This window comes from Rhipicephalus sanguineus, chromosome 6 (genome assembly GCF_013339695.2).
Source record: "Rhipicephalus sanguineus isolate Rsan-2018 chromosome 6, BIME_Rsan_1.4, whole genome shotgun sequence".
Lineage (NCBI taxonomy): Eukaryota > Metazoa > Arthropoda > Arachnida > Ixodida > Ixodidae > Rhipicephalus > Rhipicephalus sanguineus.
Genome location: NC_051181.1, coordinates 168,271,953 through 168,290,824, shown reverse-complemented (window position 1 = coordinate 168,290,824; position 18,872 = coordinate 168,271,953). Strand labels below are relative to the sequence as shown.

The 18,872-nt window shown below is 47.8% G+C and overlaps 1 protein-coding gene across 1 annotated transcript in view; it reads left to right on the top strand.

Moving 5' to 3' along the window:
- Positions 1–18,872, top strand: part of LOC119397704 (intermembrane lipid transfer protein VPS13A) — a 1,038,245-nt gene that overhangs the window by 948,445 nt on the left and 70,928 nt on the right. Inside the window, exons 72-73 of the mRNA XM_037665124.2 lie at positions 5,641–5,716; positions 5,776–5,855. Coding sequence (XP_037521052.1) covers positions 5,641–5,716; positions 5,776–5,855 — 156 coding nt within the window. The remainder of the gene's footprint in view (positions 1–5,640; positions 5,717–5,775; positions 5,856–18,872) is intronic.

Below are 18,872 nucleotides of genomic sequence, written 5' to 3'. Positions count from 1 at the left end.
AGTTGCAGTCCCGCATCACGAAAGACAGATGAGATCTTCGATAGCCGTTCAAGTTGCGTTCCAAAGGATGGAGGAGAAACGATTATGTCATCTGGGTAGCAGAGGCAGATGGACCATTTGAAGCCATGCCAGAGGGCATCCATCATACTATCACGTAAGTGACGGCGAGCTGGCCGGCCCAGATAGACAAAAACAGTGACTACGTCGGCAATAAGCTTATGGAGCGTTTATTGGGCTAACTTGTGCCCTAAAGTAAAGTGAGGGAATCACACAAGGACGGTAGACAACCGCGTGGCCGAACGGCGGGCGTCAGACTGACTGGGGGGGCGTATGCCGCAATCGCTTATCTTGTCCTTACGTCACATTCGGGCTTCAGGCTGGCGAACAGCTACACTTGATAACAAACAACACTGTTGAAGCGGATAAAGAGTCAGATAACACATTGCAGTCTTGCTTCCTTTAAACGCACTTGGCACTGCCCCTCCGCGAAAAAGAGCATCGTCTCGATGCTAAAACATGACACTAGATACAAACCGAGAAAATGCAACAAGATCAACAAAAATGCTACAGATGCTATGCACAGCAGGAGGCCACCTGATTACCCCTACTGGACGATGCACAGCGCGAATGGCTGTTCACGATGACAGCTATCCGGTGAGCTTCATCATCATACCGCAGTGCTCTCGCGACATAATCTTAGGGATGGACTTTCTGAACGAAAACGGCACGTAATCGACTTGCAGACAAAAACCGTAACACTGACGACAAAGCAGTCCGCACCAGTGCAGATAAATCGTCACCGCGCCGCATGTACCATCGTCGCCGATCAGGTGAGCATCCCGCCAAATACGAGTGTCATGGCAGTTGTCGAAAATCCTACAAACGCCGTTAGTGAAGCATCGCATAATTACTGATGAATCAGCTGGTCCTCTCCGTTGAAGTCCCTACCGCGTATCAGCGCAAGAACGCGACGCAATCAAGGGGACAGGTTGAAGAAATGCTCCACAACGACATCATTCAACCTTCCAAGAGCCCGTGGTCGTCACCTGTAGTCTGTCTTGGTGAAAAAGAAAGAAGGCACTTTACGCTTCTGCATCGATTATCAGCGCTTAAACAGCATCACCAAAAAAGACGTCTGCCCGCTTCCGCGAATCGACGATACGTTAGACCGACTCTGTGGCGCCAAGTACTTCTCGTCGATGGACCTCAGGAGCAGCTACTGGCAGATCGAGATGGACGAGAGGGACCGTGGGGAAGACTGCCTTCATCACACCAGATGGGCTTTACAAGTTTAAGGTCATGCCGTTCGGCCTATTCGTGTCATGGACACGGTGTTGTCCAGGCTGAAATGGCAGACGTGCCTCATCTATCTCGATGACGTCGTTTTTTGCACCTACCTTTGACAAGCATCTTCACAGGCTGCAGACCGTGCTACAGGCGATTAAGGCATCGGGACTCACTCTGAAGCCGGAGAAATGTCACTTCGCCTGTGAAGAGCTCCTTTTTCTAGGACACGTAGTCAGTTGGGAAGGCATCCGCCTGGATCCCCACAAGCCGGCAGCCATCGAAAGCTTGCCGACGCCCGTGACAAGAAAGCTGTCCGTAGGTTCTTGGGCCTCTGTGCTTACTACAGGCGTTTTGTAAGAGACCTCTCACGAATAACCGAGCCACTCACACGCCTTACAAAGCCCGACGTGCAGTTTAAATGGCAAAAGCCCCAAGAGGACGCTTTTCGCGAACTTCAAAGATGCTTGCAGTCACCGCCAATACTTGGACACTTTGACGAAAGCGCTGAAACCGAGGTCCACACAGATGCAAGCGGCGTGGAACTCGGTGCAGTGTTGATTCAAAAGAAGCACGGCCTCGTGCGAGTCATTGCCTACGCAAGCAGGTCCCTGTCGAAAGCTGAACTATTCAACGACAGAAAAGGAATGCCTCGCTGTTGTTTGGGCTGTCACAAAATTTCAGCCGTATCTTTATGGGAAGCACTTCAAGGTCGTCACTGACCACCACGCTCTGTGTTGGCTTCCTAGCCTAAGGGACCCTTCAGGTCATCTTGCTTGTTGGAGCTTGCCACTGCAGGAGTACGACGTCAGCGTTGTTTATAAGTCAGGACGAAAGCACACAGACGCTGACTGCCTTTCGAGAGCCCTCGTTGATACCACTGTGCCACACGAAGACGACGACGATGCATTTCTTGGGCCCGTGGCTTCTGACACCTTTGCACTCGATCAACGCGGCCGATCCTGATCTAAGTGCCGTGTTTGCATACCTTGAAGGCAAAGGTGATTCGCCGCCAGAGGCATTCAGGCGCGCGATTTCTCATCACTGTGCTTTCGCAACGACATGCTTGTTAAGGAAAAGTTCACGCCACAGAAAACCACATGCCTGCTTGTGGTGCCAGTCAATCTACGGCAAGAGGTTTTGGAGGCGTCTCACTACGAGCCGACGGCAGGGCATCTGGGTTCACTAGAACTCTGTGAAGAATCCAAGAAAAGTACTATTGGCCTGCCCTGAACGCAGGCGTCGCACGCTATGTGAAAAACCTGCCGAGATTGCTAACATCGGAAAACACCGCCAACAAGGCCCGCCGGCCTCCTGCAACCAATTGAACAACCACCAAAGAAACCATTCCAGAAATAGGGATGGATCTGCTTGGCCCCTTTCCAACGTCGACCTACGGGAACAAGTGGATAGTGGTAGCTACAGACTACCTGACACGCTACGCCGAGACAGTGGCATTATCGTCCGGCAATGCAACCGAGGTCACGAGCTTCTTCGTGAAGAACATCGTCCTCCGTCATTGTGCACCCGAAGTCCTTATCACCGACAGAGGTACGACATTCACCGCAGGACCTCACGTAGCAGATCCTACGCTTGATAACAAACAACAGTGTTGAAGCGGATAAAGAGTCCGATAACGCATTGCAGTCTTGGTTCCTTTAAACGCACGTGGCAATACGTTCAAGCGTGGCAGGTGCATTGCATAAACCGAGTGGCATCACTTTAAACTGAGGCCATCGGGAGTGATAAAGGCCGTCTTCTCACGGTCCATGTCATTAGCAGCAATTTGCCAGTACCTGTGGCGGAGGTCGATGGAAGAAAATATTGTGCGCCGTGAAGGATATCCAGGGCATCGTCAATGCATGTCAGAGGATAGATGTCCTTCTTCAAGATCTTCTTTAGATGCCGATAATCAACACAAAATCGCCAGCTGTTGTCCTTCTTAATAAGAACAACTGGGGGTGCCCATGGACTGAAGGAAGGCTCAATGATATTCTAAGAAAGCATTTTGTCGACTTCCTGTTGGATGATTTGTCGCTCAGTATGGGAGACGCAGTAGGGTCGCCGATGGATTGGTCTCGCATTGCCAGTGTCAACCCGATGCTTAAAAATGGATGTTTGTCCAAGAGGGCGGTCACCGAAATTGAAGATGTCTCAAAGGATGCAAGGAGAGAGCGCAGTCATCTTCGTTAAAGCACTTTGTTCTGATGGAGTAGGAGGTGAAGCTTTTCTCTGCACACGAAGCTCTGTCATAAATTAGAGTTGAACTATGGCAGTCTGCTGCCAGCATGATTTTCCGCGAGTGATATGCCACGAGGGAGAGCTTGTGTACATAAGCCAAAATTCACTAGCAGTAGACAGGATGTGTTGTCTGTTATAGTAACAACATTGTGCGGAAATGCAACGTTGTGCGAAAGCAGGACGTCAAGATTGGAGGACACAATATAGTCACCGTCTGGTACAGGTGGAACGGGTGAGACGCCTATGTAAGTAACTGTCCGTTGAAGAAGGTGAATGTGTTCTGCAGAACAGAGCCAGCTTGGAGGGTAACCGGGAGGATCAACAGCAGTAGGTGGAGTGAGTTGCACCACACTGGCAGAACAGTCTATCAAGGCCGAATGGTCTGACAAGAAATCAAGTCCCAAAATGAAGTCGTGAGGGCAGTGTTCCAAGACATAAAACATGACCAATGTGTGATGTCCGGCGACGCTCACACAAGCTGAACACACACCAAGTCCCGAAATGAGGTGTCGAGTTAGACCAAGAACGGCAGTAAAAAGAAATATAGCCTACACGACCGCAGTTGAAGCATATTGTCGAGTCGTCTGGTGTGCGTCAGTCCGCCATGTTGCGAAAACGTGTGGGGAGCAGAAAAACGACGGTTGGGCGTGACAAGTGGAGTATGTGAAGTGTAGTCAGGTCAATGAATAGAGCAAATGTCGTTCAAGCCGACGTTGGCCAATTCCTGAAGCACGACGGTCTGGATGAGGGACACGGTTGCTTGACAGTTGTCGGAGTTGAGGGCTGGTGACGTGAGTGGAGCCGCGGCTTTGATTTCCCAACGGACAATGTGGACAACATCACTTGAACTTTCCGTAGAAGGCAGGCAGGGGTCTTTGCAGGTGTACGTAGCAGCCGTGTTAGGTAGGTGTACAACTGGTGGAGAACACGGCGGCTCTTGGCTTCCTCCAAGCGCCGGCATTCAGAAATGATGTCTTGTACAGTAGATGAATTCTTGAATACAAGAAGGTGAAAGGCGTCATCTGCTATACCCTTCATGACATGGGCGACTTTATCTGCTTCGGACATCTGTGAATCCACTTTGCGGCACAAAGTGAGCACGTCCTGAATGTACGTAAGGTAGGATTTGGTGCATGTCTGAACACGAGAGGCGAGCTCTTTTTGGGCAGAGTGCTGATGTTCCACAGAGCCTGCCAAATAGTCCCCAAGCTTTTGCTTGCACAACTCCCAGGTGGTCAGCTCTTTCTCATGCGTTTCATACCAGACCTTCGCGGTGTCTCTTAGGTAGAGGATCACATTGACCAGCATGAGAGTTGGGTCCCATCGCATAAGCACGCCCACACACTCGTATGTCTTTAGCCTGTCTTCTACATCAACGCCATCTGTGCCCGAAAAGGTACCTGGACTCTCGGGGGCTCTAAGATGAGTGTTGACATGCCGGTTGGAGAAGGCACAGTAGTCGGTGAAGGGTCGGCATTCTTGACCCCAGCGCCATTGAAAAGGCAACTAGGCACTCGCTGCAAAATTTTGTCTTGCATGAAGTGATACCCCGCACATTCCACCAAAGATGTTACGGGGCGAATATATTTACACTGTATATACACAGAATAAATTCAATGGGTGACAAGATGGCACCCAGCTTGCAGAGTCTGTCAAAGTCTTCTTTCCTGTCCTCTTCGTCGTCCTCTTCAGCCCGTTACAATATTCATGTAAGTAGGTACAAAAGGAGTTCCCAGAGTAGTGCCAAAATTTGTAGGTGTAAGTCAAGTTATATTCAGAATATTTAGTATAAGGACTGTTTGCTATCCCTGAGCGACTTCGAATGAATCCCTTCTGTAGCTGGTATACATAAATGACTATATAGGCACGGATATGGCCACTCCAGTGACCTTGACATTGTTGCTGTTGTGGTTGTCTATTGCAATATGGCTCGAGCACTTCTCTGTGGTTCAGTCACAGTGACTTAAACTGGCCTGCTATTGAGGCAAAGAAAAAACTACTATAGCAAAGTTCACTGCTGAAAGAGTTTCGGTTGTCTAGAGAAAGGTAGAAACAGGCTGTATTGAAAAAACCTTAGCTGATAGGAAGGATTGCCATTTAAATACCTTTCTGCAGGGATCTGTCCAGAGCCCCGAGGAATTTGCTGAAGGTCTGTCACGAGGTGCACAAAGCCTGATGGGCCATGTCATTGGTGAGTGATATGCATTGATGCCTCCACAACATTTTCTCATGTCACCTTTCTTCTTCCAGGAAGCCCTGCTGGTTCCATTGCCCTGATTACTGGATCCCTGGGGCAGGCTGTGCTTTCCTTTGATGTCGATTACCAGAATGTGAGTGTTTTTCAACTGGGCCATAGTTCTTGCTGGACACAGCCTCTTGACTAGTTTTACAGTTACCTAAGGTGTCTTCATATCTGACATTTTTATTGATTATATGGGATCACATCTGGCGAAGATTTCAAACATTGAAAGATGCAAAATAAGGTTCGCAATTTATTGTGCCCCCACTACCATATGTAGCAGATCTATATGATTGGTGTTTGTGGTATTTACATCAAGAAAGCAGCGTTAAGTTGTTTGGACCTTATTCTTTTGCTACATGTTTTGTCCCACCAAAGGACACACATTTTTGCTGATGAGCTGCAACAGACAGTTATTGTAGAACACCCATTCTTTTAAATTTACTTGAGTAATCACTTCCTTTTTGTCCCACAAAATCATCTCATTGGGAGAGAAGAGGAATATGTGGATAGGGAAAAATCTCGCAGCCTAAAATAGACTGCCAGCTGAGCCACCATCAGCTGTGCCAAAAGCACCATTGCATTGTCATGGTGTAGATAGATCGCTTAATTCAGCTTTTCTATGCACTTTGCCTTGACATCATCTTACAACTTAGTGAGAAACTCATTATAGCACTTTTGATTTTTGTGACAAATTAGTGTGCTCTTTTGGGCACAGCTTGTCAGAAGTGCACCATGGCAGTATCACAACATTCTACGCATAACTTTTCATGATTCCTTGGCCTGTGTTGTAAATAGAACAAGAAGACACTGTGGTCCTGCTGGCATAAGTGCACACACGAAAGGATGGGGCTCTAATGAGGCGATCATTACCAACAGATGCACAGGCTCCTTGTTTTCTACGTTATTGTGCTGTGAAATCTAAGAAGGCGGCTATTATCCACACAGTTGATAATGGGCCAATTATGCCGTCACGGTGGTGCCACTCAAATGGCTGTTATCACCACAACCACAACGACTAAAGCTTTGCAAGGAAATGAACAGATGTCTGTAGATTTGCAGCCCTTCTTGTACCACCTTGAAGAGAAAGACCTTTGCCTCGCAGAAGGGAATCCGCAATTCGACAGCTCATGGGCAACGACGACAAGTTTGAAGCTAAATACAGTAGACTCTCAGTAAACGGAAATCTGTTAAACGGAACTGCTGTTTAAACGGAACAACTGCATCTAATATAATTGGTTTCGTTCTTGGATTCTGCACTCCTTTTCATCTCTCAGTAAACGGAACTCCTGTTAAATGGAACACATTTTCCTGGTCCCTTCAGGTTCCGTTTAACGAGAGTCTACTGTATAGGGAATACCATGAAGAGACCCAATACACCATCAGCCAGGTCCATATCTACCTTAAAGGGACCCTGAAATAGCTTTGACGAGCCAATAGAGCGAGTCTTTATGATAGTTATCAGACCTATTTAAGCTCGCTGCGTTAAGTGTGTAATTTACTATAAGCCTTCAAATCTGTGAATCGCTACAGATTGTAGCAGTGCCGCTTCGGGCGGCCCCTAACAGTGACTGGTTGCACAGGCAACCAGTCGCCATAACGTCAGGCATGTTCAACAAAAAAACCGCTAGAGGCCATGTACAAGAATTTCCAGAGGTCAAATTAGGAAGTGTTAAAGCTGCAGCCATTTTATTGTGCAACAGACTTGCTCATTTATATTTCCGGAAAATCTGTGTGTATTCACGTTGATGACAACGCAGAACCATATGCCAGGGAATGGAAATATGTTCGTTAGATTGGGGATTTACCATAATCAGGTTTCATTAGATGGAGCTTTAACCGTATATCCGATGCACTCCCAGGCACCACAGTACTCTCTGTATGGTTCTCAGCGTTTTTGTTTGGAGCAACACCCCTAAGGCACTTAAAATTCATATTGGCACTCCTTTAACAACCTTGTACACACATATATATATTTGTGCCTAATTCTCGCATGCACACAGGAATCAGCAAACTCTGTGCACTTACTGCAGAATACATTCATAACAATAACAAAATTTATTGCACTTCTTTCAGCTCATGGCAGTCTCAAATGCACAGTGATACCTTCAAGGTGCATTACTGCGTGTCAAACACCAAAAATGAAAATTGATTGGTATTCTTAGCTGGCACACACAGCAAGAACCAAAATAATGAACATCAAAGAGCTTCGCATGCAATTGCTATGCATCAGTGATGCACCAGAAATGAAGCGACTGTATGTAAGCATGAAAGTGGTACTAGTGCTTTCAGTAACACCCAGTAATTTGCATCTGTGCATGCATCAGCTGGGCATTGCCTAGCTTTCCTACAAAATACACAGACTGAGCCTTGCATGCAGCGAAAAAAGACAGCAAAAGTTTTGCAGCTTTCACTTTATGCGCACCTGCATTTGCAAATGAATGCCCTGCCTGTTTAGGTGCTGCAAATGCGGAGGAATGATGAATGTGATGCCTCTTCTGGCTTTCCCTCCACAAGCCAAGCTTTGTGGAGGGAAAGCAGAGGTGATGCTCACGAATGTCAGCAACGAGCACAGGCATGTCAATAAGGGCATGACAGTCGCCTTTATCGAAGAAATTGCGAAAGCCAGCATTGCTTTCGCCCTCACAGATATTTTCAAACCTACTGCGATGACACAAGTGCCTGAACCCACTTTTGACATCAGCCTGAGTCTTCCCCCGCACCGGCAAGAACAGACCAATGTCCTGCTTCGACAATACAAGGACTGCTTCACGTCATCATCGCAAATTCGACAAAGCCCGGTTGCCAAACACAGCATTATGACCAACGGCTGCACCCGTACACTCTGTCAGAGCCCGTACAGAGTTTCAATGCGAGAACATGAGGCTGTCAAGAAACAAGTCGCCGAAATGCTACGCGACGACATCATCCAGCTTCCAAGTGTTCGTGGGCATCTCCTGTGGTGTATAGTGAAGAAAAAGAATGGAACCCTAAGTTTCTGCTTCAATTATCATCGCCTGAACAAGATCACAAAGAAAGATGTGTATACTCTTCCATGGATAGACGACACCCTGGATCGACTCCACATACTTTTCGTTGATGGACCTCAAGAGCGGCTATTGGAAAATCGAAGTCAACGAGACAGACCGAGAGAAGACTGTCTTTTCGAATTCAAGGTGATGCCCTTTGGCCTTTGCTCGGCACTTGCGACTTTTCAACCCGTTATGGATACAGTGCTGGCAGGCTTGAAATGGCAGACTTGCCTTGTGTACTTGGACAATGTCGTGTTTGCTTCACACTTCGATGAAAACATCCGGCACCTTGAAGCTGTACCTCAAGCAATAAAGACCTCCGGCCTCACCTGGAAGTCAAAAAAGGGCCGCTTCGCATACGAGGAGCTCTCGTTTTTGGGTCACGTCACTAGCAAGTCTCGAGTGCACCCAGATCCACAGAAAACAGCTGCCATTGCTGCCTTCCCACCACCCACCGACAAAAGGCCGTACACCAATTTCTCGGCTTGTGCACCCATTACAAACGCTTCTTAAAGAAATTTTCACGGATCGCCGAACCACTAACGCACCTCACGAAGATCAGCGTGGAATTCATGTGGGAAACGGCGCAAGTCGAACCATTTCAAGAACTGAAATGACGCTTGCAGACGCCTCCGATACTTGTGCCTTTCGACAAATACACTGATACGGAAATCCACACCGACTCAAGTAGCATAGTGCCACGTGCGTTTCTTATTTGCTGTATTCGGTTTTCGCCCACAAAGACAGTCAGCAACGCTCAGCGCAAACCGTGCCACAATGTTCGCGAAGCTTCCCGATTACTGTAGATCGTTTTGTTAAGATTGCGCGCAAGACGCGAACACTCGAGCTTATTCTAGAGCTTGCGCAACAACAAGCGATAACGCTGGAATATTCGACGGCACGTGTATAAATGCCGCCGCGCTTGACCGCTTGTCAGTTTATCGACGGCCGACGTCCTGTTCGCCGCTATCAGTGTACAGCGTGTATTGCTGTAGTTTGACTTTCATTTCGCGGCCACAAGTTCGGCCAAATAAAGAGTTTCAGCTCGAATACGACGACTGCTGTCTTAGTCGACGTCACGACCCCGTGACATCTGGTGGAGGTACTGCTTCTTTCATGATCCGGACGCCCCCACGAAGCACTGACCCAAGCCCAAGCCGCGACGAGGACTACTGCAAAGAAAATCTGGATTGTCGAACAAGCCGCAGGCAGAAGGGACTGCAGCCAGACTACGGGCTCCTTGCCGGCAGCCCCAGATCCCAACATTGACCGCAGCGACGATGACCGACCCCTTGCAGCCGGCGCCGATCCTTCTCCGGCAGCCCAAGGAGCCGCAAACCTTCCGCGGATCATCATTCGAAGCCGGAAAGCTGGCTCGAAGCCTACGACCGAGTCGCCCTTTTCAATGCCTGGACCAGTGAAGACAAGCTACGGCATGTGTATTTCGCTTTGGAAGACGCCGCTTGCACCTGGTTCGAGAACCAAGAGCGAAGGCTGACAACGTGGGACATTTTTTGCGCCAGGTTCCTCGCCACATTCACGAGCGTCGTCCGCAAAGAGAGGGCTGAGGCTCTGCTCGAGACCCGCGTGCAGATGCCGAACGAAAATGTGGCGCTCTTCACGGAAGAGATGACCAGGCTGTTCCGCCACGCAGACCCTACCATGCCCGAAGAAAAAAAGTTCGCCTTCTCATGCGAGGAGTTAAGCAGGAGCTCTTCGCTGGGATCATGCGGAGCCCACCCAAGACAGTCGAGGAATTTGTTTCCGAAGCTGCAACCATCGAGCAGACGCTGGAAATGCGAACCCGGCAGTACAATTCGCCGCGAATTTCAAGACAGCGCAGCTGTTCATGCCCTCGGCTCCGACGACTTCCGCGAAACGATACGAACCATCGTGCCGCCACCACCGACGTCATACCGCCCGCCAGCCGGCCAGCGATCCGCGCCGAGGAAGACCGATGTTTGGCGCACCCCTGACAACCGCCCGCTCTGCTACCACTGCGGGGAGGCCGGCCACACGTACCGCCGCTGCCAGTACCGACAGATGGGGCTACGCGGATTCACCGTCAACGCGCCGCGGCCGCAGCCAGGTGAACGGCCTCGCGACATCGACGACTACCTCACCGGAACACAGTGGCAAGAACGACGACCTTCCCGCTCGCCGTCGCCCGGCCGCTACATGTCACCTCACCGCCGGCAGTACACTGGCCCAAACCGGGGCCGGTCACCTAGCCCGTATCCGGGAAACTAACGGCAGCAACCGATGGAGGTGCGGTTGCTGTACGACGAAATGCCGAAGATCCTCTGTGGCCGCCAACGACGACAACACGACGAGACCTGCAGAACACGACGCGAAGCAGACGAATTCGCCCTGCCAACGAAACCTCGTGGACCGAAGAAGACCCGACGACACAACATGGAAGCAGCGCAACAAACCGACGCAGCCGTGACCCGACGCCACGACCCAACCACAACGCAAGACGACGAACTAGCGACCTCGACGTTCTCATCGACGGCCACAACGTCACCGCTCTCGTCAACACTGCATCGGACTATTCCGTCGTTAGTGGGCTGTTCGCCACCAAGCTGAAGAAAGTAAAAAACGCTTGGAGTGGACCCGAAATCCGGACAGCTGGAGGCCACCTGATAATGCCGATTGGTGTCTGCACGGCGAGAGTCACCATCAATAACCGGACTTATCCTGCGAGCTTTGTAATCCTACAAAACTGCTCCAGGGATGTGATACAGTAAAAACCGGAACATAGGTCGGTCCGGAATTGAACATTGAACATTGTTTATTTTGCAGGAAAAAAAATACAAAATTTCCCTGCGGGAGGCAAAGACTAAAGGCTAAATAGCCTGACGAGGTCTTGACCTCCTGATACAGTCTGCGTCAGTGCCACATCATACACATTTACACATCAGTAACATACACATATACAAATAAGTGACATATTATACACATATTATACACATTTCAGTAGTATGAGATATTACTTGGTTTTATGCTATCATATTCATGTTTTTTTTTCATACATATACATTCACAAAGATTTATACATTCAGAACGTGCTTACTTCTGCACACATACACAAAAATGTTTTACAAGAAACAGGCTTCTTTCTACATAATATACATTCGGAATATAATTTTCATAAAGAGAAAACAATATTGGAATCAAACGATTCTGTTTTAATATCATTGTTTACAGCAAAGAAAAAAAAGGGAATCAACTAAGTATACAAGTATTCCTAAATGTAAATGCCTATGGATCCACTATGACGTTAGTCGAAAGAAGAAATGATTTATGATGACATTTAAATTTTTTTGTTTTCAGTGTAAAGTCTATATTCGATTCGTGAAGGTTTAGCAATTGTACAATCTTATAATCAATAGCCTGCTTGCCATAGTTCGTGCGTGCTTTTGCAAGATGAATATTCTGTCGTAATTGGTCTTAGTTGTTGTTCCCCATACAAGCATTCCGTATAGAAGTTTGGAGTAAAACATGCTATAATACAATGATTTAGATAGCCATGAAGGGAGGAGGAAAGCGATCTTACTCAAGCACCCTACAGAACGAGCTAGATCTGCCAAGAGACTATTGACGTGCGGTGTCCATGATAAGTGCTCGTGAAACCAGACTCCCAGGAATTTTTGTGTGCTGACTTGTTCGAGTCGCTGATCGTTAAACGAAATTACTATATTATCACTGATGCGCTTGTTAATGGGCCTGAACATAATAAATTTGGTTTTTTGCGTGTTTAATTTTAGTTTGTTTTTTGTTAGCCAACCTGAAAGTTTCGAGAGGTATGTATTTGTTGAAGCTTCTACTTCCTGAATGGTGGAGCCTGTGAAAAATATACTTGTGTCGTCAGCGAACATTTTAATTTCGGGTGTATACTGGACCTCTGTAATATCATTTATATATAAAAGGAAAAGTACGGGGCCTAAAATGGACCCTTGTGGAACTCCTTTCTTTATGCTTAAATACTCGGATTTTTCACTGTCTATACTAACAAATTGTTGTCTGGATGATAAGTAGCTTTTAAATAAATCAGAGACTACTCCTCGAATTCCATAGCGGCTTAATTTCAACAGTAAAATATGATGGTCAACAGAATCGAACGCTTTACGCAGGTCAAGGAAGACACCTAACGTGAACATTTTATTTTCAGTATTTTCTATTATGCGGCTTTATACATCAATTAGTGCCTCTTCCGTGGTTTTATTTTTGCGAAAACCATATTGATGCGGTGATAAGATGTTGTATTTCTCAAGATATTTCATAAGGCGCGTATTTATACATTTTTCATAAATTTTTGAGAAGACAGGTAATACGGATATCGGACGATAATTTGTTAATTCACTAGTGTTGCCACCTTTATGAATGGGTGTAACTTTGGCCACCTTAAGTTTTGTTGGGAAGATTCCAATCAGAAAGGAATAATTTATCAGATATGCTAATACGGGACTAAGTATAGATGCGACGGCTTTAACTGGAGCCACCTTTACGTCATCATAACCACTCGCAACGTTTGTCCTTAGTTCTTTTATATATCGGTAGACTTCCTCTGGTAATACTTCGTGCAGTACGAGAGAGTTCAAGCAACTACTTGTTTCATTTTCATATTGTGTTGTCACTTCATCACAAACAGCCACATTTACAAAGTATTGGTTAATCGCGTTCGCCAGTTCCTTGCCCTCTAGAATGATATTGTTGACTTTTACTTGTTTAGGTGTATTTGATGCTGCTGTTCTCCCAGTTAAGGAATTAACCTGTTTCCATATTTTTGCCGGTTCTGATTTTATACGTGAGAAGATGGCTTCATAATAGGCAAGTTTAGCCTTCCTAGTGTCACTATTTAGCTTGTTGCGGAATTGCTTGTATTCACGCAGTATTGCAATATCTCTAGTAGCAAGAAATCTGTGAAAAAGCGTGTTTTTCTGCTTGATTCGTTTCAAGAGGTCGCTGTTTATCCATGGTTTTCTGTTCTTACCCTTTCATGTTCTGATCTGTTGTGTCGGGAAAGCAATATCGTAGCACTCAAGGAAGATAACTAGGAAAGTATTATATGCGCTATCTGGATTGCATTGCACATACACAGGTGACCAGTCAGCACTTTCAATTAATTCGGCAAACTTAAGCAGTGATTTGTCATTGATGCATCTGTACCGCGCAAGCCTTGGGCGTTTAGTTTTATGCAGCAGGTTTTGTGTAGAAATGTAGATAGGTAGGTGGTCACTTAAGTCTGAGCACAGTATGCCCGAGGTGTAATCACAGCTATTTAGGTTTGTTATACACACGTCAAGTGACGTGGAGCTATTGTGGGTAATACGAGTTGGATATATAATGGCATTCTGACATCCATATGATGCTACAAGGTTTTTCAAATCAAGCGCATACAACTCTTCACTCATCATGTTAATGTTCACATCACCCATGATAAAATAGGGTTTTTTTATCTCATTAAAACAATGCATGAGTTGTTCCATATGACTGAGAAAATGCCGCTTATAGCCAGTTGGGGGTCTATATACCACGGCAAGTAAAAAAGAATTTGTTTCTATTGCTAGGCACTCTATGTCACCATTACTCATAGACAGATCATCAAGCATTTGAAAACAATATTGCTGCCGGAGGTATATAGCCAACCCTCCACCTCTTCCTGCGTGATCCAAGCGTGCTATGCTATAATTAGTGAACTCAGGAGACATGTCAGTATTACAAAGCCATGTCTCTGTAAACAGTATTGCATCGATGTCCGCGTGAAGAGAACTCATAAAGACATCGAATGCTTCATGCTTGTTCCTAATACTTCTTATATTTTGGTGTAGTATGGTAAAGGAGGCATCATTATTTATTGGTATTGTTGTTTCTATAGTCGACATGGTGAACTGAGAAAGAAAAAGAAAAGCTGTTACCTGGAAAAAAAGAAAAAAAACACCGCCTTTCCTTTCTCTTTCCCTTCCTTTACCTAATGAGATCTAAATCAATTGTGCTTGCTATCCGGATTACATCAGACGTTTCATCTTTGCGCGCAAGAATTTTTCCTCCACTTGACCATACAAATTTCCATTTGGCAGATTTCTTTTTCGCTAAGGCTGCGCCAAGAAGCTGCTTGTTCTGTCGCGTCAGGTGCTCGTTAATATAAATAACGCTTTCCGCTCCCTCGTAATCGAGGTGACTAGAAAGGATCCTCTGTTTCTTTGCTTTTGCGAGCACCGCATTACGTTTGTTGTGCGAGATGAGCCTGACAACAATGTTCCGTTCATTCCTTTTTGCCGTCGACACCCCGTGACAGATGTCGATGTCATTGTCAGATATTGGCTCGCCCACAAGCTCACCTATCTTTTTCACGACGACAGTTGAGTCAAGTTCCTCTGGTACACCCTTTATCTCAAGATTGTTACTTCTTTGATATTGCTCAAGTTCTTCAACTTTCTTTTCAAGCCGATGGTTCTCGGCTTTTAGTTTTTCGTTCTGAGAAACCAGTTCTTTTATTTCCGCTCTTAGTGCCTTGATATCGGTTCCTATTTCCTTTACTTCATCACATGTATCGCAGCAAAATTTCAGGCTATCTTTTAGTGACCTTATCTCGGCTCGTACTTCCCGTTGGAAATCAGAGATTAACGTTGCGATTTCTTTCTTGTCACCCTTATTCATTATAGGAACTTCCGCTAACAAGTTTCAAAGCAAAAATGTTTGTCCGGCAGCAGTGCAAAAAAGCAAGGAAAGTAGTAGAGGGAGACCTCTTCCTTACCTGCAAAGAATTGCAGATGTGTTTTAGCCGTCAGATCGCTTTGTGCACTGCTGCCGGACTGTGCGGGAGACGAGAATCCCAGCGCTTATAAAGCCAGCCGAGAATCAGCTGACAGCCTTCTGCGCCGACTCCGTGATAGCTTGTTCCAGCAATCAGGCTAGCAGCGTCAAGATGCCGGTTCTCGATGCGTTGCAGGCCATACGTCGATGAAGGGTGGTTTTGCTGTAGCGTGCAACCAAAGCGTACACGTGGAAATTTCCTGCAAAGAATTGCAGATGTGTTTTAGCCGTCAGATCGCTTTGTGCACTGCTGCCGGACTGTGCGGGAGACGAGAATCCCAGCGCTTATAAAGCCAGCCGAGAATCAGCTGACAGCCTTCTGCGCCGACTCCGTGATAGCTTGTTCCAGCAATCAGGTAGCAGCGTCAAGATGCCGGTTCTCGATGCGTTGCAGGCCATACGTCGATGAAGGGTGGTTTTGCTGTAGCGTGCAACCGAAGCGTACACGTGGAAATTTCCTGCAAAGAATTGCAGATGTGTTTTAGCCGTCAGATCGCTTTGTGCACTGCTGCCGGACTGTCGACCCCCCAAACTATAGGTCGACCCCCCAAACTTTGAATCTCCAAAAAAGAAATTTAAAAAAATCACAAAGTATCACAGCGCACCCTTACCTTGATAAAAATGCGACGCAACCAGCTGCACTGTGGTGACATTTCTTTTTATTTGGACACTGATATGTAGTTAAACGCCAGAAGGCCACAAAGTACTATCACTCAGACTCGTCCGAACTTGAGTCGGACGACGCCTGCTTGTCACTAGTAAGGTCCCAGAGTGCATCGTCCTCCGTTCCATCCAATGCGTTGCTGATGCAGCATTTGTGAAGAGACTTGCACACCATCTCTTCCGGGAGAGATTTCCATGCTGACGACACCCAGCCACAAACGGTCGCGAGAAGTAGACGTCGTAGGCGGCCAGCAGGGGTCTTGGGATTGTCGCCCAGCATCCACTCATTGTAGAGCTCGCGCACGCGATCTTTAAAGGGTTTGTTGAGCACTACGTCCAGTGGCTGGAGGATTGATGTTAGTCCCCCAGGGATCACGACAAGATCCGTCTTGCCATCGGACAGGGTTCCCTTTACATCGGCCATGAGGTGGCCTCGAAATGAGTCGAGGACCAACATGCTCGGTTGCTGAAAAAGCGCACCGGGTCGCCGATTCCACACGAGCCGGATCCATTCGAGCATGAGGGACTCATTCATGAACCCTTTTAGATGCGAAGCATCTTATGGCGGAGTTCAGTCCGGTGGTGGTGGTGTGCGGCGTGACCACCTTTACTGCGCATGTGCAAACCCTCTCCACACACCTCCTCCCCCCTCGCTCCACACGCTCCCCCCCTCTCGCGCTCGCGTGCCTCATTCTCTCCTGCGCAACGCCATGACGAGCACTATCGCATGCGTGTTCCTTCCGCCTCTCTCTCTCGACTCCTACGCTCCGACCTCTCACGCACCTGTCGACCGCGTTCCCCGCTCGTCCTGTGAGAATTAACGGCCAGGCTAGAGGGAAGACACGACGCGCGTAGTGTTCCTCTTCGCGTTCCACGACGCGAGGTTGGTAGCATGCCCAACGAACGCCAACGCAACGCGATCGTGCAAATGCTCCGGCTTCGCATCGCCTCATGGTTCCCTTTAGAGGGAGATGGTGTAATATTTTTTTTCGTTTGCTCTCACCAGGGGCGTAGCCAGAAATTTTTTTCGGGGGGGGTTCAACCATACTTTATGTATGTTCGTGCGTGCGTCTGTATGTGTGCGTGTATATATACGCAAGCAAAACTGAAAAATTTCGGGGGGGGGGGGGTTTGAACCCCCCCAACCCCCCCCTTGGCTACGCCCCTGGCTCTCACTATCACATCCCGAGGAAAGTCTTCTTTCGGTAGCCCTTTTCTCTTGAAAATGATATAAGGGGTGAGCTTCTTTCCATCGGCTGTGCACGCAAGCATCACTGTAAATCGCAAATGCTCGTTGCCCGTTGTCAAGAGCTTCACTTGCTTTGATCCTTTGCGGTCACACTCGTGTTCGAGGGCATATCAAACCAGATCAGAGTCTCGTCAGCGTTGCCCATGTGTCCCATCATGTAGCAACGCTGTCGACGAAGCTGTATGACGAAGCGCTGATACTCGATCGGCTTGTGATCGAAATCATCAAGCAGTTTTTGGCACACGGAAGTACGCCACCGCAGCGCACAGCCCTTCCGCTTCATAAATCGGCGCACCCACGATGGCGAGCCCTTGCATTGCGCCCTCATGAGCCCAGAGTCGCGCGCTATAGGGCTGACGCGCTGGAGTTTTCAGTACTGTGGCGGAGCCTGGTGGCGTGCGCCGAAGTTGCTTGGGTAGTCAAAAGTGGACGCCGACCGGCGAGTTACGCAGTTCTCAGTTGCTTTAAGCGTTTTACTTAATTTTGCGCCTAGTTTTCAGGCTCAAAAAGTGCTTAAAACGTACGCAGGAACTTGTCCGCTATGCCTGCAGAGTCTGACATGTTTGACGAGCGATCCCTGCTTCAACAAACCGTGCCGAAAGCAGGTGGTCTGGGCGACGGCTCTGAGCAGCGCGCGGTCGCCGCCGTTATTGTTGCGTGGTTAATTGCCTCGAACATGGGGGTAAGGATCCTAACGTGCGGTTTTACTGGTTCCCCTGCAAGCCGTACGAAGTGGAGCGGCGGAACCGCTGGATACGTGCCGTCCGACGCGTGAAGTGAGTACGCGAGCAAAACGTGGTTTGCAACGTAACGTGCTGATTACTTTTCGTACGCGCGTGCACGGCCGTGGCTGCCGACGGCGATCACGAGGATATGCAGCCGGCATTTCGTGCGAAACGAGAAAAACGATGCCATGAGTCACCCTGCGTATGTGCCTACGATTTTTCCGGCAGCTTACAGCCGGCTGCTTCCAGCGGCCGGCTGTAAACATTGCGCGCCGTTGCTTCTCGACCGCCACCGCACGCTGACAGAATTTGACAAATTCCCTAGAAGCAAATGTTGAAAATTAGGACCGTGCATGGGGAAAAAGTGTGTTTGCGACTGAATGCGGCAGAAAACGGCACACGACGCGAATGCGCTCATTCGGGCCGCCGACGGCTAGCCTTCGTCACTGCACCTTTCTTGATTCCGTTTCGTCGTGTAATGCAAATCATGTCGGCATTCTTAACAGCAATCTTTTCGTTTATGCACTGTCGTTAATCGCGCAAGCATGCCTCGTAAAACTTAACTCGAGTTCAACGTCGTATGAGATTCGCTGCACTTGCGAGTTGCAGCGCGCCGAAAT